This window comes from Lynx rufus, unplaced genomic scaffold, assembly GCF_022079265.1.
Source record: "Lynx rufus isolate CCGP_SWC_20201006 ecotype Redwood Valley unplaced genomic scaffold, mLynRuf1.p SCAF_3, whole genome shotgun sequence".
Classification (NCBI taxonomy): domain Eukaryota; kingdom Metazoa; phylum Chordata; class Mammalia; order Carnivora; family Felidae; genus Lynx; species Lynx rufus.
The window spans coordinates 184,839,912-184,862,014 of NW_025814845.1; the positions used below are offsets into that span (position 1 = coordinate 184,839,912).

The window sequence follows — 22,103 nt, forward strand, 5'->3', positions numbered from 1 at the left end:
TTCCTTCTTCTGGCTTTAGGCTTTATTTGCTGTTCCTTTTCTGTCTCATTTAGGTTTAATGTTAGGTTGTATATTTGAGACTTTTCTTGCTTCTTCAGTTAGGACTGTATTGCAATATATTTCCCTCTTAGGACTGCCTTTACTGAATCCCAAAAGGTTTAGACTGTCATGTTTTCATTTTCAATTGCTTCCATGTACTTTTTAATTTCTTTTTTAATTTCCTGGTTAACCCATTCATTCTTTTGTAGGATGTTATTTAACCTCCATGTATTTGTGGTCTTTCCAAATTTTTTCTTGTGGCTCAGTTCAAGTTTCATAAGCTTGTGGTCTGAACAAATGTATGGAATTATCTCATTCTTTTTGTACTTGTTGAGAGCTGATTTGTTACCCCATATGTAATCTGTTTTGGAGAATGTTCCTTGTGCACTTGAAAAGAATGTGTATTCTGTTGCTTTAAGATGAAGTGTTTTGAATATATCTGTTATGTCCATCTTGTTCAGTGTGTTGTTCAAAGCTATTGTTTTCCTTGTTGATTTTCTGCTTAGATGATCTGCCCATTGCTGTAAATGGGGTGTGAAAGTACCCTATGATTATTTTATTATTATCAATGGGTGGGTTTCTTTATGTTTGTTATTAGTTGATATATATATTTGGGTTCTTTCAAGTTGGGGACAAACATATTTAAAATTGTTACATCTTGGTGGGTAGACCCCTTAATTATGATATAATGATGTTCTTCATTTCTTCTTACAGTCTTTGTTTTAAAAATAGTTTTTCTGATATAAGCATGGCTATTTTGGCTTTCTTTTGATGTCCATTAACATGATAAATGAATCTCTATTCCCTCACTTTCAATCTGCAGGGTCTTTAGGTCTTAAAATGAGTTTCTTGTAGGCAACATATAGATGGTTCTTAGTTTTTAAACATTCTATTACCCTATGTCTTTTGATTGGGGCATTTAGTCCATTTACATTCACAGTAATTATTGAAAGATATAAATTTACTGCCCCTGTATTACCTAAAAAAGCTGTTGTTTCTGATGATGTTCTCTGTTACTTTCTAGCCTTTGTTGCTTTTGGTCTTTTTTCACCACTCAAATAATCCCCTTTAATATTTCTTGTAGTGCTTATTTAGTGGTCATGAACTCCTTTAATGTTTGTTTTAGAAAATCTTTCTCTCTCCTTATATTCTGAATGATAGCTTTGCTGGAATGAGTGTTCTTGGCTACAGATTTTTTTCCTTTTAGCACTTTGAATATATGATGCCACTCCCCTCTGCCTTTCAGAATTTCTGCTGAAATATCAGTTGATAGCCTTATGGGGTTTCCCTATAACTGTTTTCTTTTTCTTGCTGCTTTTTTCCTTAAGTTTATTTATCTTTGAGGAGAGAGAGAGAGAGAGGGAGGGAGGGAGGGAGGGAGGGAGGGAGAGAGAATGAATGAGAATGAGCTTGGGAGGGGCAGAGACACAGGGAGAAAGGGAGAATCCCAACACGCTCCACATGGCCAGCACAGAGCCCAATGCAGGGCTCAAACCCACGAACGTGAGATCATGACCTGAGCTGAAATCAAGAGCTGGATGCAGAACTGACTGGGCCATTCAGGTGCCCTTTCTTGTTACTTTTAAAATTCTCTCCTTATCACTACTTTTATCCATTTTAATTACTGTGTGTCTTGGTGTGGACCTCCTTGGGTTGATTTTGTTAGGGGCTCTCTGTGCCTCCTAGATCTGAATTTCTGTTTACTTCCCCAGATTCAGGAAGTTCTCAGTTATTATTTCTTCAAGTAAGTTTTCATTTCCCCCTTTTCTCTCAATCTTCTCCTTCTGGGATCTCTGTAATGTGACTGTTATTATTCTTAATGGAGTCACTGAGTTCCCTGTGTCTATTCTCATTTTGTGTATTGTTTTTCTCCCACCTGCTCAGCTGTTTACTTTTCATTACTGTCTTCTCCAGGTCACTGATTTGTTCTTCTGCTTCCTCTAGTTTGCTATTTATTCTGTCTAGTCTATTTTTTATTTCAATTGTTGTGTTCTTCATCTCTGATTGGTTCTTTTTTTATCTCTTTGGTAAGGGTCTCACTGCCTCCACTTTCTTCTCAAGTCAAATGAGTAGCTTTATGATCATTAGTTTAAAAAAAAAGGAGGGGCGCCTGGGTGGCGCAGTCGGTTAAGCGTCCGACTTCAGCCAGGTCACGATCTCACGGTCCGTGAGTTCGAGCCCCGCGTCGGGCTCTGGGCTGATGGCTCGGAGCCTGGAGCCTGTTTCCGATTCTGTGTCTCCCTCTCTCTCTGCCCCTCCCCCGTTCATGCTCTGTCTCTGTCTGTCCCAAAAATAAATAAAAAACGTTGAAGAAAAAAAAAATTAAAAAAAAAAGGAGGTTAGAGTGAGAGAGAGCAAAAGCATAAGAGACTCTTAAAAACTGAGAACAAACTGAGGGTTGATGGGGGTGGGAGGGAGGGGAGGGTGGGTGATGGGTATTAAGGAGGGCACCTTTTGGGATGAGCACTGGGTGTTGTATGGAAACCAATTTGACAATAAACTTCATATATTGAAAAAAAATTCTTTATTGGATATATTACTTGTCTCTGTTTTGCTTAGGTCTCTTGCTGTAATTTTGTCCTGTTCTTTCATCTGGGACACATTCCTCTGTCTCCTCACTGTGTCTAGCTAGCTCTCTGTTAGGAAAGTCAACCATGTCTCCTGTTTTTGAAATAGTGGGGTACACACTTTTAACAAGGTGGTACTGTTCGTCTGCCCAAGGGGAGGCAGAGGCCACTCCACAAAGTGTGGGAGGGTAAGGCATGTGGTTTTGAAAAGGTATGCATGTCCTCCAGCAGGAGGTGACCAGCCACTATCATCACCAAGGAGACCAAAGCACTGCAGTTGCACAGTTGGGAGATGCAGTGTTGGTAAGGTTCATGCCAGTCTTCTGGGGAAAGGGACCTACATTGCTGGGGCTGAGACAGGTCAGACTGGAGGGTGCAGAGTGCAGCATAAGCAAGTTAAGTACTGAATGCCTGAACTACACTGGATCCCACAGATGGTCAGATGTTTATGTTGGAGACAGGGGAGGGTATTGGCACTTGCCATCTCCTTTGTTTTTGGAAGAGTTTCCCAGGGATCTGTGTCCCGGTGGGACATGCTCTGTGATTAGTATATAACTCTCCCTCCAGTATGCTCCAGGCATCTTTCAAACTGCTGCCTTTATGCTGTGGGCTGATTTTTGTGCTGTCTTTTTGGAGATGGGGATTCCATTTCCTATCACCCTCCCAGCTGTCCCAGGGCCAAGTCCACTGATTTTTAAAGTTCCAGGCTATAAGTTCCGCTGGTTATAAGAACTTACAAAATTCAGCCCCTCTGTTTTTCAAAGCCAAATGTTATGGGATTTGTCTTCTCTGTGTAGGCTTCCTGGCATGATACGCTGTTTCTCTCACCTCCCTTGGCCTCTGGGTCTCTCCTTCCAGTAGACAGACCCACAGGTCCATTTAGCTTCCCCCACCTCTGCCCTTTCTACCCTCTTTGATATGATTTCTTTTCTATATTTAATTGTTGGAGTTGGTTCTGCCAGTCTTTGGGTTTTTTTCCCCTTGGGTCATTTATACTGATATGAATGTTATCTAGTTGTATCCATGGGAAGATATGACCTTAGGGTCCTCCCATTCCACCATCTTTCTCCAGAAGTTCACAACATTCTACAATTTGAGATCACTAGTAAGCACATCCAGTCTTCAAGAAATTTAAATAGGCCAGCAATTTAAAAAGTTAGCTTAAAAAATTGAAACAATGCAGAGAGGATTAATGTGGCCCCTGACAAGGATGACACGGAAATTGGTGAAGCATTAAAAAAAAAAGTTTAGGGGCGCCTGGGTGGCGCAGTCGGTTAAGCGTCCGACTTCAGCCAGGTCACGATCTCGCGGTCCGTGAGTTCGAGCCCCGCGTCGGGCTCTGGGCTGATGGCTCGGAGCCTGGAGCCTGTTTCCGATTCTGTGTCTCCCTCTCTCTGCCCCTCGCCCATTCATGCTCTGTCTCTCTCTGTCCCAAAAATAAATAAACGTTAAAAAAAAAGTTTAATATAGTACTAAGAATTTAAAAAATCTAAGACATTCCTTACTTTTAGTAAACTTCATATAATTTTTCTGAATATGCAAAGATGACTGGGAACTAACCCATTTTATGTAACCTTGGATTTCATTTTCCAGAGTCACATATTTTTGTTTTTGATGGAGGGGAATTGGAGCAATCAGCTCTTCACATAACCCCTAATGGTTTCTACCCACTGATATTCATACCTTCATGTAATCTCTTTCATTGAGTCTGGGTAGGATATAACTTGCTTCTAATGAATAAAATATGGCAAAGATGATGGATATCACTTCCACAGTTATGTTGTATTATATGAGACTCTGTCTTTGCAGACTGGACTGAAGTCCATCTTTGTGGGCTTGATGAATTAATGACTATTTAGGAGAAGCCACATGGCAAGGAACTGTAAGCAACATCTAGGACTTGAGGGTACCCTTCACCTGACAACCAGTGAAAAGCCAAGGAATGCCATCCAGTCATAGAGCCTCAAGAAAATTATGCCAATAATCTGAATGACCCTGGAAGCAAATCTTCCCCAGGCAAGCCTCCAGATGACAATAAAGCCCAGCCAAGTCCTTGGACCTCTGAGCAGGGGACTCAGATAATCTCTGCCCAGACTTCTGACCCACAGAAACAGATAATAAATGTGTGCTCTTCTAAGTTGCTAATTTTGTGATGATTTCTTATGCAATGATAGAAATTGCATATATACAGATGTGATAAATGAATGAGACAAAAGTTGAGGTATTTATTTAATTTTTTTAGCATAGAGAGTCCTAAACACAGAAGACAGTCTTATGATCTGTTGAAATGAATATGGTAATAGGGACTGTAGAGAATTACGCAATTTGCTGATCCAAAATGAAAGTGAACTGCTTGACTTCGATGGACTTCAAAATTGGAATGCATTGAAAGCTGTTCACACATAAAGATGACTCTTGATCACTGGTATTTGATAAAAGCCCTTTAAAGTACATCCATATAAAAGAGACAGATAGTACAATAAATATTGGAGGGTGGGGTAGGCCAAGGCTTTACTGAAATTTCCTCCATAAAAGTCAGTGAATTGTAGGGGAGCTTGGGTCACTCAGTCAGTTAAGCGTCCGACTTGGGCTCAAGTCATTGTCTCATGATTTGTGGATTCAAGCCCCATGTCGGGCTCTCTGCTCACAGCTCAGAACCTGGAGCCTGCTTCGGATTCTGTGTCTCCCTCTCTCTCTGCAAAATTATAAAATAAGTTTGTTTCATTTTTAATAAAAATTAAGTTAAATTGTGTTCTAAGAATAAAAATTAATCAAATAATAGCAGATTGGACTTTTATTTTTCCTCATGATATTTATTATATTCTAGAGGTATCAGATTTCCTACTTCCCATTTGAGTTTTTTTGTTTTGTTTTGTTTTGTGTTTGTTTTAAATATGAAATTTCTTGTCAAATTGGTTTCCATACAACACCCAGTGCTCATCCCAAAAGGTGCCCTCCTCAGTACCCATCACCCACCCTCCCCTCCTTTCCACCCCCTATCAACCCTCAGTTTGTTCTCAGTTTTTAAGAGTCTCTTATGGTTTGCCTCCCTCCCTTTTTTTTCCCCCTTCTCCTCCCCCATGGTCTTCTGTTAAGTTTCTCAGGATCCACATGAGAGCGAAAATATATGGCATCTGTCTTTCTCTGTATGACTTATTTCACTTAGCATCACACTCCCCAGTTCCATCCACGTTGCTACAAAGGGCCATATTTCATTCTTTCTTATTGCCACGTAGTATTCCATTGTGTATATAAACCACGATTTCTTTATCCATTCATCAGTTGATGGACATTTAGGCTCTTTCCATAATTTGGCTATTGTTGAAAGTGCTGCTATAAACATTGGGGTGCAAGTGCCCTTATGCATCAGCACTCCTGTATCCCTTGGGTAAATTCCTAGCAGTGTTATTGCTGGGTCATAGGGTAGGTCTATTTTTAACTTTTTGAGGAAACTCCACCCTGTTTTCCAGAGCAGCTGCACCAGTTTGCATTCCCACCAACAGTGCAAGAGGGTTCCCATTTCTCCACATCCTTGCCAGCATCTATAGTCTCCTGATTTGTTCATTTTAGCCACTCTGACTGGCGTGAGGTGATATCTGAGTGTGGTTTTGATTTGTATTTCCCTGATGAGGAGTGACGTTGAGCATCTTTTCATGTGGCTGTTGGCCATCTGGATGTCTTCTTTAGAGAAGTGTCTATTCATGTTTTCTGCCCATTTATTCACTGGATTCTTTGTTTTTCAGGTGTGGAGTTTGGTAAGCTCTTTATAGATTTTGGATACTAGCCCTTTGTCCAATATGTCATTTGCAAATATCTTTTCTCATTCCGTTGGTTGCCTTTTAGTTTTGTTGTTTCCTTTGCTGTGCAGAAGCTTTTTATCTTCATGAGGTCCAATAGTACATTTTTGCTTTTAATTCCCTTGCCTTTGGGGATGTGTCAAGTAAGAAATTGCTGCGGCTGAGGTCAGAGAGGTTTTTTTCTTGCTTTCTCCTCTAGGGTTTTGATGGCTTCCTGTCTCACATTCAGGTCCTTTATCCATTTTGAGTTTATTTTTGTGAATGGTGTGAGAAAGTAGTCTAGTTTCATCCTTCTGCATGTTGTTGTCCAGTTCTCCCAGCACCATTTGTTGAAGAGACTGTCTTTTTTCCATTGGATATTCTTTCCTGTTTTGTCAAAGATTAGTTGGCAGTACTTTTGTGGGTCTAGTTCTGGGGTTTCTATTCTATTCCATTGGTCTATGTGTCTGTTTTTGTGCCAATACCATACTGTCTTGATGATTACAGCTTTGTAATAGAGGCTAAAGTCTGGGATTGTGATGCCTCCTGCTTTGGTCTTCTTCAAAATTACTTTGGCTATTTGGGGCCTTTTATGGTTCCATACAAATTTTAGGATTGCTTGTTCTAGCTTCGAGAAGAATGCTGGTGCAATTTTGATTGGGATTTCATTGAATGTGTAGATAGCTTTGGGTAGTATTGACATTTTAACAATATTTATTCTTCCAAACTATGAGCATGGAATGTGTTTCCATTTCTTTATATTTTCTTCCATTTCCTTCATAAGCTTTCTATAGTTTTCATCATACAGATCTTTTACATCTTTGGTTAGGTTTATTCCTAGGTATTTTATGCTTCTTGGTGCAATTGTGAATGGGATCAGTTTATTTGTCTTTCTGTTGTTTCATTATTAGTGTATAAGAATGCAACTGATTTCTGTACATTGATTTTGTATCCTGCAACTTTGCTGAATTCATGTATCAGTTCTAGCAGACTTTTGGTGGAGTCTATCGGATTTTCCATGTATAATATCGTGTCATGTGCAAAAGTGAAAGGTTGACTTCATCTTTGCCAATTTTGATGCCTTTGTTTCCCTTTTGTTGTCTGATTGCGGATGCTAGAACTTCCAACACTGTGTTAAACAACAGTGGTGAGAGTGGACATACCTGTAGTGTTTCTGAGCTCAGGTAGAAAGCTCTCAGTTTTTCCCCATTGAGGATGATATTAGCTGTGGGCTTTTCATAAATGGCTTTTATGATCTTTAAGTATGTTCCTTCTATCCCGACTTTCTCGAGGGTTTTTATTAAGAAAGGATGCTGAATTTTGTCAGATGCTTTTTTCTGCATCAATAGACAGGATCATATGGTTCTTATCTTTTCTTTTATTAATGTGCTGTATCACATTGATTGATTTGCAAATGTTGAACCAGCCCTGCAGCCCAGGAATGAATCCCAGTTTATCATGGTGAATAATTCTTTTTATATGCTGTTGAATTCGATTTGCTAGTATCTTTTTGAGAATTTTTACATCCATATTCATCAAGGATATTGGCCTTTAGTTCTCTTTTTTTTTTTACTGGGTCTCTGTCTGGTTTAGGAATCAAAGTAATACTTGCTTCATAGAATGAGTCTGGAAGTTTTCCTTCCCTTTCTATTTTTTTTGGACTAGCTTGAGAAAGATAGGTATGATCTCTGCTTTAAATGTCTGGTAGAATTCCCCAGGGAAGCCACCTGGTCCTGGACTCTTCATTTGTTGGGAGATTTTTGATAACTTATTCAATTTCTTTGCTGGTTATGGGTCTGTTCAAGTTTTCTATTTCTTCCTATTTGAGTTTTGGAAGTGTGTGGGTGCTTAGGAATTTGTCCATTTCTTCCAGGTTGTCCAGTTTTGGCATATAATTTTTCATAGTATTCCCTGATAATTGCTTGTATTTCTGAGGGATTGGTTGTAATAATTCCATTTTCATTCCTCATTTTATCTATTTTGGTCATCTCCCTTTTCTCCCAGGCTTCTTGAGAAGCCTGGCTAGAGGTTTATCAATATTGTTTATTTTTTCAAAAAACCAACTCTTGGTTTCATTGATTTGCTCTACAGTTTTTTTATATTCTATATTGTTTATTTCTGCTCTGATCTTTATTATTTGTCTTCTGATGGGTTTGGGGTGTCTTTGCTGTTCTGCTTCTATTTCCTTTAGGTGTGCTGTTAGATTTTGTATTTGGAATTTTTCTTGTTTCTTGAGATAGGCCTGAATTGCAATGTATTTTCCTCTCAGGACTGCCTTCACTGCATCCCAAAGCATTTGGATTGTTGTATTTTTATTTTCATTTGTTTCCATATATTTTTAAATTTCTTCTCTAATTGCCTGGTTGACCCATTCATTCTTTAGTAGGGTGTTCTTTAACTTGCATGCTTTTGGAGGTTTTCCAGACTTTTTCCTGTGGTTGATTTCAAGCTTCATAGCATTGTGGTCTGAAAGTATGCATGGTATGATCTCAATTCTTGTATACTTATGAAGGACTATTTTGTGACCCAGTATGTTATCTATCTTGGAGAATGTTCCATGTGCACTTGAAAAGAAAGTATATTCTGTTGTTTTGGGATGCAGAGTTCTAAATATACCTGTCAAGTCCATCTGATCCAATGTATCATTCAGGGCCCTTGTTTTGTTATTGATCCTGTGTCTAGATGATCTATCCATTGTTGTAAGTGCAGTATTAAAGTTTCCTGCAGTTACTACATTCTTATCAATAAGGTTGCTTATATTTGTGATTAATTGTTTTATATATTTGGGAGCTCCCCTATTCGGCGCATAGACATTTATTATTGTTAGCTCTTCCTGATGGATAGACCCTGTAATTATTATATAATGCCCTTCTTCATCTCTTGTTACAGCCTTTAATTTAAAGTCTAGTTTGTCTGGTATAAGTATGGCTACTCCAGCTTTCTTTTGAGTTCCAGTAGCATGATAGATAGTTCTCCATCCCCTCACTTTCAATCTGAAGGTGTCCTCAGGTCTAAAATGAGTCTCTTGTAGACAGCAAATAGATGGGTCTTGTTTTTTTATCCATTCTGATACCCTATGTCTTTTGGTTGGAGCATTTAGTCCATTTACATTCAGTGTTACTATAGAAAGATATGGGTTTAGAGTCATTGTGATGTCTGTAGTTTTCATGCTTGTAGTGATGTCTGTGGTACTTTGTGGTCCTTGCAACATTTCACTCACAGAATCCCCCTTAGGATCTCTTGTAGGGCTGGTTTAGTGGTGACGAATTCCTTCAGTTTTTGCTTGTTTGGGAAGACCTTTATCTCTCCTTCTATTCTGAATGACAGACTTGCTGGATAAAGGATTCTCAGATGTATATTTTTTTCTGTTCATCACATTGAAGATTTCCTACCATTCCTTTCTGGGCTGCCAAGTTTCAGTAGATAGATCCGTCACTAGTCTTATCGGTCTCTCTTTATATGTTAGAACATGTTTATCCCTAGCTGCTTTCAGAATTTTCTCTTTATCCTTGTATTTTGCCAGTTTCACTATGATATGTCGTGCAGGAGATCGATTCAAGTTCCGTCTGAAGGGAGTTCTCTGTGCCTCTTGGATTTCAGTGCCTTTTTTCTTCCCCAGATCAGGGAAGCTCTCAGCTATGATTTGTTCAAGTATACCTTCAGCCCCTTTTACTCTCTCTTCCTCCTCTGGAATCCCTATTATACGGATATTGTTCCGTTTTATTGCATCAGTTAGTTCTCTAATTCTCCCCTCATACTCTTGGATTTTTTTTATCTCTCTTTTTCTCAGCTTCCTCTTTTACCATAATTTTATCTTCTAATTCACCTCTTCTCTCCTCTGCCTCTTCAATCGGAGCTGTAGTCGTCTCCATTTTATTTTGCACCTCATTTATAGCATTTTTTAGCTCCTCTTGACTGTTTCTTAGTCCCTTGGTCTCTGTAGCAATAGATTCTCTGCTGTCCTCTATACTTTTTTCAAGCACAGTGATTAATTTTATGACTATTATTTTAAATTCATGTTCCGTTATATTGCTTAAATCGTTTTTGATCAATTTGTTAGCTGTCGCTACTTCCTGGAATTTCTTTTGAGGAGAATTCTTCCGTTTCGTCATTTTGGACAGTCCCTGGAGTGGTGCGGAACTGCAGGGCTCTTCCCCTATTATGTCTGGAGTAACTTGTGTTGGTGGGCGGGGCTGCAGTCAGACCTGCCCCCAGCCCACTGCTGGGGCCAAAGTCAGACTGGTGTGTGTCTTATCTTCCCTTCTCCCAGGGGCAGGACTCACTGTGGAGTGGTGTGGCCCCTGTCTGGGCTACTTGCACACTGCCAGGCTTGTGGTACTGCTTCTATGGGATCTGGCATATTAGCCGGGGTGGATCTGCAAGGTGCACAGGGGCAAGAGGGGCAGGCTTAGCTCACTTTGCCTTTGGTGGTCCACTGCGGGAGGGGGCCCTGCAGCACTAGGAGGGAGGCAGGCAGACCCATCAGAGGGATGGATCCACAGGAGCACAGCGTTGGGTGTTTGCGCGGTGCAAGCAAGTTCCATGACGGGAACTGGTTCCCTTTGGGATTTTGGCTGGGGGATGGGCAAGGGAGATGGTGCTTCCCAGCACCTTTGTTCCCCAGCCCAGCTGAGCTCTATCTTCCGGGGCTCAACAACTCTCCCTCCCATTGTCCTCTAGCTCTCCCCCTCTCGGAGCAGAGCTGTTGACTTATAACATTCCAGATGTTAATTCCCACTGGCTGTCAGAACTCATGGAGTCTGGAGCTTCCGCCTTTGCAAGTCAGACTCGGGGGCTCTGCCTTGCTGGATGGGCTGGCTGCCCCTCCACCGCCCCGGCTCCCTCCTGCCAGTCCGTGGAGCGCGCACCGCCCCTCCGCCCTTCCTACCCTCTTCCGTGGGCCTCTCGTCTACACTTGGCTCCAGAGAGTCTGTTCTGCTAGTCTTCTGGCGGTTTTCTGGGTTATTTAGGCAGATGTGGGTGGAATCTCAGTGATTAGCAGGATGTGGAGAGCCCAGCGTCCTCCTACGCAGCCCTCTTCTCTCTTTAGTCCCCATTTGAGTTTAAAGCAAAATTTAAATATTTATAATTTTTAAAATAATTTCTAGGTTTTATCTACTTTCCCCATAATCTTTCTTAATTTTTTAGTGGTTAAGTCATTCTATTTTATTTACTACTATTTGTTAACTTTGTTTCCTTTCCTTTTCTTTCATTGTTAGCTCATCTAGACTGCTAGTCTTTCATTTGCCATTGAGTTTGTCGTGACCTGAGCAATCCTTTCACTGTTATTGGCCACATGAAATATTGCATCTTTTATAATATTCACCCTTTCATTTTACAGAAGTTTTATATTATTTTTCCATTGTATTGTTGAATATCGAACAATTTTCAAAACCACTCCCTGTCTCATGGCAAAGACAGATTGTAATATTAAATCTTAAATGTGAAATCTGCAAGTGCAAAGATTTGTCTGCTTTGTCTATAATAGTCCCTTCTGAGGTCTTAATGCAAAAACTTTGATTTTTACTGTGAAATCTGATTTGCCTTCTATTTCTAGCCTCATTTGGCCCACAGTTTCCTCTTCTTTTTACCTCTAAGAAGATAACTCTAGTCTAAATGCACAGATAAAAGTCCATGAACTAGACTTTCTTGTAGGAACTCATAATTGGGGGAGATTACTTGGTACCTTCTTGTACTTTCAACCCATCTTATGGAGTGGCTTCTGTGAACCAAGAGAGAAGGAAAAGCTTCAGTCCTTTATTTTCAAGTGCTAACTAATTAAAACCAACAAATGTGCATATGTATCTATTTGTTGTCTCTTGATGTTATAGTTCAGATGTATTATACCTGTAAATCCATCAAGGTAAATTAATACATGGTGAATACAAAGTTATTCATCTTTCCTCTGCAGTCTTTCCCTTTGTCTCATTTCCACATGTACTATCTTATCTACTCTTATCTGCACAGTGTCTGGTACAGAATAGCTTCATAATAAATGGCCATTGAGTAGAAGAGTCACATCCCCAAGCAAGAAACCTAGTAATACTTTTTTAAGTTTTAAAATACAAAATTATGTGTAAATGTGGGTAGTACTAAACTTCATGCTATCTTGATCAAATGCAAATGTAAGTATAAGAAAGACAAGGACTTGAGGGAAAATTTTCACTTTACACTGTGTTGAAGCAGGTCAATGTGGCATAACTGTGGGATCCATTAGCATTTAGCAGGCAAATGACTGGCATACACATGGAATCAAAGACCCTTTGTTTTCCTGACATAGACATGATTTTCTGATGATCAAGTATGAGCAATGACAAGGCAAAGTTGGTTGCCATTTGAAATATTTGGCTGTAGCTCTGGGAGAAATCCAAGGCTTTCTAATAGATAAACTTACAGTATATACAGTTGATTAGTTTCCCTGATTAGAACACTGATTAGTGAGGCTCAAATTAGAATCTGAATTCCTGTGGAGATCAAATTATCTTCACTCTATACCATGGCCAACTCTTAACTCCAACAGCAGTTCAGAGTTGTTGGTCTCACAGTAATCTGAGTGAGAAGGAGCAGTTTTAAATTAAACCTGTCATTACGACTGGAGGAACAATTACAGTTGTAACAGTTGTCATTCTGGACTATGAAGACTTTTTTTCTGCAGTTACAGCTAATCCAAAAGAACAAAGCAAAACATTAAATAATCTTTTAAGTAAGTAAGGTATTGAGATAGGATTTTTCTTTGTTGTAGTTGAACTGAAAATTCATCCACCAAGGCAGACTGACATCTTTGTTAGAATCTAATTCTAACCCATGAGATTTGCTGCTATGGTAAATAAAATAGATTCTGGTGTCATATACAAAATGAAAATGGCGACTATCAGACAGAATAAATTGCAGAATTGGATCCTAAGCCCAATATATAGAAAGTTTCAGTGTAAAAAGAGAGTTACAATATAATGACTCTTTTTCTTTTTTTGCTTCTATGTAACAATATAATTATGGTCAAATATGTTTCCTCTGTATTTGTGTTGTTTCTTTGCTTTGTTTTTAGTTCAACTACAAATGAAGTTTTCTCTTCAAATAATCTGAAATCATTAAATTCTAGTTTTAAATTTTTTAAATTTTTTTTTTCAACGTTTATTTATTTTTGGGACCGAGAGAGACAGAGCATGAACGGGGGAGGGGCAGAGAGAGAGGGAGACACAGAATCGGAAACAGGCTCCAGGCTCTGAGCCATCAGCCCAGAGCCCGACGCGGGGCTCGAACTCACGGACCGCGAGATCGTGACCTGGCTGAAGTCGGACGCTTAACCGACTGCGCCACCCAGGCGCCCCTAGTTTTAAATTTTTTAATGTTTTATTCGTTTTTGAGAGAGAGCAAATGGGGGAGGGGCAGAGAGAGAGGGAGACACAGAATCCGAAGCAGGCTCCAGGCTCTGAGCTGTCAGCACAGAGCCTGACGTGGGGCTTGAACCCACAAACTATGAGATCATGACCTGAGCTGAAGGCAGATGCTTAGCCTAGACTGAGCCACCCAGGCACCCCAAATTTTAATTTTTAAGAACAAAGAATATCCCTTGATTTCTAAGGGCTAATTTTTATTAAGAAAAAAGAATATCCCTTTTTGTCATTGTAAGTTTAATTATTAAAAATTTAGTTTCACTAAGCCATGAAGAAAAGCAATATAATGACTAAGTACTTGTCCTTGTTAGACTACTGATATTTTGTCTTTTCCTGGAATATTGACAGGGATATCAAAGATAATTAAACTTTCTAACAAATATAAGCAACGTAGAAAAGCAACTTCAAGAAATTTTTATTATAAAATATTGGAAAGGCAAATGAAAAATATAGTAAGACTTTTAAAGAAAATTCAAATTTTTATAATAAAAAGTCAATAAAATACTCACTGAAATTTAAAGCTTTACTTTTTTATCACTGATATTTACATATTGTATTTAAATATTGAATTTTTACTGTAAAATAAAGTATGTGATTATTTATTGAATTATTTTCCACATGAATGTTTTGTGATAAGTGGCCGTAGGCTAAAATTGCAATCATTTTTATTAAGAATGAGTTTTCTTTGAAGTTAGCAAATATATACGAGTCCTAATAGAATCTATTATAAATTTTTTTCTAGCCCAGGATCACACATTGCTTTTAGTTTTAAATGTCTCTTTAGTTTCTTTAATCCAGAATGGGGCATCATTTTGTGTGTGTGTGTGTGTGTGTGTGTGTGTGTGTGTGTGTGTGTGTCTTTCATGGGTTTGAAAGTTTTGAAGAGTAGAGGCCAGTTATTTTAGAGACTGGCCCTCATCTTGGCTTTGTCAGATGTTTCCTCATGATCAGATCTACTTCATGCGTTTTTCACAGGGTATTAGTATAACTGATGCCATATTCTCAGAGCATCATATCAGGAGACACACAAACAAAGAAATAATATAACCATTCTGCTATCTTAATGACTAGTTTCTTTTTTCAATAAATGTACATTTTCCTAAATTTTAATACTTATAAACACAAGTATATGATTTTTATCTGCTTCCTTTTCCATTTCCAATATTATAGCATTTTTATATCTCTTTATAACTCATAATTTACTTAACCAGTCTCTCATTGGGGATTCAGGTTATTTCAAATGCTTCACTACACTTCTTATTAAATAAATAAAAACATTATATGCTACATACTGTTGATGTAGTCATTAGGTTCAACTGGACAAAACATTATGGTAACGTAAGTCAAGTTCTTTTCTATTCTCAGATATTTGGCAACCGCTCCCCTATTCTCAACCAATAGACTTACAAATGGAAGCTTTGCAGCAAACGGGATCTGGCAGGGAATGAAGGTGGGACCAACATACATTCATTCCCAATCCTAGAAGATAATTTTAAATGTAAGCCTGTTGACAGTGACCCAGCCATGTCATTTTTGTTCATGGGCCATAGAATGCTTTTGTATATAAATCTGCTTGAGCGAAAATATAATGTAAGTTAGCTTAACTATGCTTAAAATCGTCACTTAAAAATCATTTATTATAGAAAGCTTAAGTATGTATATCCAGAAATTTTACTCATGCCTTCTCCAACTTTTGCACTAGAAAACACCTAAAGGGAACTTTTTGCACACTTACACAAATGGAGAGAGAACAGTGTTTTATATAAGGAAGCTGTGGTGAATGTAACCAAAATACTGTCAAGTGACGAGAAATAGTGTGTTGATGTCCTGCAGTGAATCCTGACAGGAGCTCCATACAATATGAGATTTTTCTATTTGCGCCAGCAGTGGATCATTTGGAATATCTCAGAAACTAGAACTTGAATCAGAATGCCAGGCATCTTAACATGATGCCAAACTCCCCAGACAAAAAGATAGAGGGAAAGAAGAAGAAGAAGAAGAAAGAAAGAGGGGAGGATATTCGTGATCTCTACGGAGGCTAAGTTGTTGCCTAGGTTCACGGCCATTAATTGTGACTGCGTTTCTAAAACTTTCCAACCATCAGCCTGGTAAAGAGCCTATCTGAGAATCACCTGCTGTGTGGGATGGAAAGGATTAGCGTGGCTCTCACTGGTTACATCACCGCTTAATTTGGCTCTTCCCTATATCAAGTCAACTCATAATTATCTGCTCTAATGGGCCTCAGAGGGAGGGGTGGGAATGGGGAGCTGTGACACAGATAATACTGAATAGCAAAGCCAGCAAAATATTTTCGATTAGGCTTATGCATATATCATATGCTTAAGAAGGAAGTATGTTTATCTTTCTAATTATGTTTTGCTTAGAGTAATTTTTTTTAATTCCCATGCCAGTGAAAAAGCTATTTCATATTACACAGATAGAAGAGAAAGCAGCCTAGGTTTTAAAATCTTCAAGATAAAATTCATGAAATTTGTAAACTACAGATCTGAAACATATTTTTCTGAAAATGTGGCCTCTCTGGTGTCCCTGTGTTCTGGCTCAGGCCTCCATTACATCTTAACCAGACTCCCCATGGCTTTCCCCCTCTCCAGTCTTCCTCCTTTTCAACCCTGTAGCCCAAAGAGAACCCAGTGGCCGTGGAGGGAGTGGGCGCTGCGTTCCTTCCACTGTCCCGACTTCCCATAGTGAGTCAGGTGCTAGGGGAGCAAGAGTGTTCCCTTCCATATCACCACTAGTCCCTCAAAAATTGCACACTTTGTGTCAAAAGGCCTATGAGTATTTCAACTCATTGGAAGAATAGTTTCAGGTAGTCAGTGAAAATGGCAATGGAAGGGTGGGTGAGCTTCAAAAAACTATGTTGGAGAAAAAGAAACATCTACTTGTTTTTTTTTTTGTTTTTTTGTTTTCTTTCCTTCCCCCTCTCCCCCACTCTGCCTTTCTGATGTAGTAATCTGAACTCTCCTGTGGCAGGCAATTGACTCGCTCTGTTCATCCAGGAGATAGGGAGTCACTGACAACAAACTTTAAAAAAGCATGGATATAAATACTAAATCCGTTACTTTAGTGGGGGGATTGCTCTACAACACGGCTATGCACATGTTTAAACCTAGCATCCCTGTCATATAGACTGCATGTCTCATAGCCCCAAAATTACCACTGGCCTTTCCAGTTTAGTCTGTGCCTCTCCCTAACTGCACCAAACACAACAAACTATTTTCCATTCACCAAAGATGGCATGCTTTCTGGTTAATATATTTTAAGTGTTAAAAGAATATGGACTTGTAAGCCTGAATATAGGCTCCAGGCCCATGTCAACCAATGCAATACCTTGGTCAAGGAATCAAAACTTTATTACCCTTGGAAATAGGCAGAACTGCTTGTCACCACTCACCCTGACTTTCAGTCTGTTTCACTGTGAATTAAGGACAGTGCTGTCCCTGGAAATTGCATAATAATGAAGTACTGCCCCTAAGTTTTTTTGTATGCACAGTTTACTGGGTCTGTGGTCATAGCTAACATGGAGGAAAAAGATTACTACATTTCTCTCCCTGTGCCCCTTCCCTAGGACAAAGAAAAGAAATGTTTTATTACCAGACCAATTCATATTTTTTCTTTTGTTTTCATTCTAATTCAACAAAACCACTGAATCATCTACAATGTGCTGTGCTCTGAGAGGCATACTGGGTCAGGTGCTTTCAAATTTTTTGACCTAAATCCATAGTAAGAATTACTTTTAATCCCGATCTATTATATGCAAACACTGCTTCCTTTATACATAGATATAGATATATAGATATAGATATAGATATAGATAGATACAGATATTTAAGTGCATACAAATATGTAAATATGCATATTTTCTTTATTATATGTGATGTTCTCTGATACCTTATATTTTGTTTCCATTCTATTCTTTTTGTTTTTGATGCTTGTTGCAAACCATGGCATATCATGCCCCAGGCTCTCTGCCTCCACATGATCACTGGGTATAACTTCCTAAAAGGTGCCTGACTGTAGCTACTCTGGCTGGTTCTACACGGCTAGTTTGCCTGGTACAGATGAAGAGATCCTGTTCCCAAAATTACCACGGTCCCAGTTAGGGCAAAACTAAGTTGGACTTCTTTTTACCTGTCACCCCTCACATATTAGAACATCCTGTTGGCTTCTCTCCAAATTATTTTCCAGCTGACCACCCCTCACCATCTCCCTGACCATCGCCCCAGTCCAAGCCATAATTGGCTCGAAGCCCCTAAGTCTTCCCTTTTACTCCATTGCCCCCTTAGAGTCTTCCTCACAGAGAAGCCAAAGTACTCCAGTGAAAACGTCAGTTACATTCCATCACTTTCCAGTGGGCACCCTCCAGTAGCTTTCTCCCACGGCACTCTACATAAACCAAACCAGATCCTGGCCCATATCTCACCCTGCACTGTGTGGCTTGATCCATCCTGCCACCTCTTCAGTCCCATCTTGTATTTCATTTCCTGCTACTTGCACCTGCCCAAGCACTCCACCCTTAGACCAGTCACTTTATTTTTCCTCAAAACACCAAACCCTGCCATGGGGCGTTTTCAGTTGTCTGGAGTCTCCCTCCAAACTTAAGCAGTGATTTACTTATTTGTCCTGCTTGTTGTTTATTGTTCATTTTCCATCTGTTAGAAGTGAGCTTCCCAAGGGCACAGATCTTTGTTTTACTCACTGGTGGTATATCCAAAGTATCTAGAAGAGTGCTTGACACATTTTGGGTGCTTCTTTTTTTCTTTTTTTTCTTTGAGAGAGAGAGAAAATCATAAGCAGGCTGCACTCTCAGTGCGGAACCCCACCCGACATGGGCTCCTTCTTGGGACTGTGGGATCAGGACCTGAGCCGAAATCAAGAATCATATCCTTAACCGACTGAGCCATCCAGGCACTCTAGATTTTGGGTGCTTCTTAAATGTTGATGGTTGAATGCAAAAAGTGCTAACTATCATATTAATACTGTCAATAACATAAGCTACTCTTGCCTGAACACATATACAACAATCACACTGCTCCATTTTTTTTAGCAGCAAACAAACCACACCAGTCATAGATTTAACATTTTGAATACCAACCATATAAAGTAAGAGTGAGAGAAAAAAAATGACAATCAACTTTAGTATCTTTGTATTGGGTTAGTTACTAATCTTTTGTAATAAATGTTTCTCAAAAAAACACTTAGTTATGAAGTCTACTATCTATGTTTCAGGCTGTTTCCACCATAATCCAACTGAATATTTACGAGAGGTATTCAGTGCACGTTTTCTAGAAAAGAAATTTTTAAAAATGCCTACTTCAACATTTCAGAAAGTCATTTCTATACCTCTGAAGGTACAGAATGGAATAAATTCGATTCATCTAACACTGATGCCAGAGAACCGGTTTGCAATGTGGGGTCTTTTTGTGCCCTCCTGGATTGTCATTTTTCATTCAGAATATTCAGATGAGCCCCTTCAAAATCATGTAGGTTATGTATTTGATTATTAAACTTGCAGACCGGGTAAGCGCAAGAGTTGACAACCTTTAATGATAATTCTCTGCCCATATTAGCCATTGTTTTCCTATTCCTGCAACAGTCTTCAATTGTGTAATCAGTTAGGAGTTAATTCAGTTCAGGATTAACCTCTAAGCCCAGCCTGAGCATTTCTCTAGTGTAACACCACTGGGGATTAGCCAATGCTGGATTCTGAGTTCAGAGATCAGGAGCAACGAGGAAAGAAAGAGGGTAAAAGAAGATTGCCAAAATAAAGGTTAGGTCGCTTGGGTATGTCTGCTTCATCCCCTTCACATCTATAAAATCTGGAAGACTAGTTTATTTTGGAAATTAATCTTTCCTTTAGTATACATTTCATTTTGCACAAAAAAAATGGTTTATATAAAAATGTCTATACAAAAGTTGCCATGGTGTACGTTGTAGGTGCATATATGCTATATAAGGCATAAGGGGTAAAATACAATCTGGTTCATATTTCTTCCCTTGGGCAGATTCCAGCATCCACCCTGCCAAGCAATAGGCCATCAATCTCTTCTTTGTTTAGCTCCTTTTGGAAGCAGTAAAATTTGTATGATTGACACTTAGAGAAGTCTTCAGGTGGTCATGTGTGAAAGCATTTCAAGTCCCATTATTAGATGCTAGTTAGCTCTTCCTATGAGTGCTACTTAATTAAGTGGGAAGCCATCTTTACCGTAAACCAGAGAAGAATGTCACTGTAACCTGGTTAAGGGCATGACCCTGAGTTAGTTTGCCTGGGTTCAAACCCCAACTCTGCCACGACAGAATACTACAGACTCAGTGGTTTCAACAGCAGACTTTACCCCAGGAGTGTAAAATCGATGTGCCGGCAGTGTTGGTTCCTGGTGAGGGCTTTCTTCCTGGCTGGCAGACAAGCAGGCTTCTTGTGACCTCTGTTCTGGGCACACACACTCCTGGTGTGCATTTTTCTTAGAAGGACACAAGTCCTATTGAGTTAGGGCTCCACCCTTCTGACCTTATTTAACCTTAACTACTTTATGGGTCCTGTTTCCAAATACAGTCACACCAGGGATTAGGGCTTCAACACATGAATTTGGCAGGGGCCGGGGGGACGCACAATGCAGTCCATAAAAGTCACATATATGTTGCCCGGAGCACATTTGCAATAAACGCTAGCTCTTATTTGTGATACAGTTTTACTTTTCTCCCCGATGTGTATAGGAGTCCTAGTTTTGCCATTGATTGTTTGGGTTGGTTAAAATTCCCATTTATAAGCAGAGGCATATTAACATGAGTAAACCCCAATTAGTGCATTTATTTAAAATGATAGTAAATGAAGTTTCGATTCTAGTGAGGTGACTTAAATGCAGACGTCAACACTTCACCCATTATTTTATGTAATGGATTTTAAAAGGCGCTTAACTTGAATCCTGTACAGGACATCACTGTCAGCAAAGTGTGGCCTGTGGGCTAAATCCAATCTGTGGTTTGCTCCTGTACAGCATGTAAATTAAGAATTTTTTTTTTTTTACATTTTTAAAGTGTGGCAAAACAAACATACACACGTGAAAGAAATTATATGTAACTGAGGCCTTCTGTGGCTCACAGAGCTGAAAATATTTACTATTTGGCCCTTTACTGAAAGACTGCTAACCTCTGCTCCATGGATAGAGTTAACCCAAGCTCTTTGGGTATATCCATTTCTTGTAAGGGGGCACCTCCCCTTTCCTCTACCCTGAGCAAAGTTTCCCAGCCCCAACATTTTCTATCTTATTTATTTTGGAGAGATGTAGTCTACAGTCCCTGTCCTGTCTCACCAACTTCTGAGAAAGATACTGAATATAATTTCACCTTTTCTTGGTTACTGTGACCCAGTGATGGCCTTGGAAGTGAAGAAGGATCCTGGTGGTTTTGAGTTATTTTTCCACATAATATCCTTTCTGGTCAGGTTAGGTCTGTTATTTCTTGTCACTGCTATCTGTCCATCTTTGAAACCTCCTCGTCTTCTGCTTCCAGTCTGCCTTGGTCTTGGAAAAGGAGAAAAAAGAACTCACTATTAAATACATTTTTATCTATAAGATTTCATTAGATTCTTTTCATATGTTAGCTCCTTTAATTCTCATAGTATGACTTTGTGGTTAAATGTCATTATTTCTACCTTGCAGATTAAGAAAAGGGTTAAATTTATTTGAATCCGAGCCCAAGTCCTTCTGGCTCCAAAATTCAAGGCCTTTCACCAAAGAAACCCAAAAACCTGGCTGACTTGAACTGTAAGTAACATATAAACAGACTAAAATGATGCCTTTGTTGATAGTGCCCAGTTGTAAAGTGTTCTAAGACATCTGTTTTGTTTTCTTCTCAGTTCTTAGCTATGTTCTATGGTTCCATTGTGTGATAGACAACTTCCAAATTAGCGAGGTGCTGTGATGACACTTTGTTTGTTCAAATATATCCTTGGCCACCATTCATTCAATGAATATTGAGTGTTTTTCAATAGCAGCTCACATCTGAAAGTATGTGAAAGGATATTTATTGAGATGGAGATTTACTTAAGCTCCCTTTGTGTATTTCTTCCCCAGTGAGGAGCAGGTGGGCCTCATTGTTCTCTCTTGTCATACTTAGGGAAGGATGGGATTCCAGGAGGAAAGCAGAGCTCTTTTAGCATCCTTTGCTAGGATAAACCAGTGGGATGGGAGCGGGGGACAGTCCCAGCAGCTAAGAGGAAAGAGAGAAGATTCCCTGCTGTGTTGCGGGAAAGGGAATTAGTAGTTTTTGTTTGCACATGTTATTTAAAAGATCTGGACGGGGCGCCTGGG

The 22,103-nt window shown here is 39.3% G+C and overlaps 1 protein-coding gene and 1 non-coding gene across 2 annotated transcripts in view; one reads left to right on the forward strand and one right to left on the reverse strand.

The window, feature by feature from the left end:
- LOC124521243 (histone acetyltransferase type B catalytic subunit-like) overlaps window positions 1–22,103 on the reverse strand; it is a 49,020-nt gene that overhangs the window by 17,395 nt on the left and 9,522 nt on the right. Inside the window, exon 4 of the mRNA XM_047092337.1 lies at window positions 21,153–21,314. Coding sequence (XP_046948293.1) covers window positions 21,153–21,314 — 162 coding nt within the window. The remainder of the gene's footprint in view (window positions 1–21,152; window positions 21,315–22,103) is intronic.
- Window positions 3,749–3,851, forward strand: LOC124521450 (U6 spliceosomal RNA). The gene has a single exon (XR_006964533.1). It is a non-coding gene; the product is annotated as a U6 spliceosomal RNA (small nuclear RNA).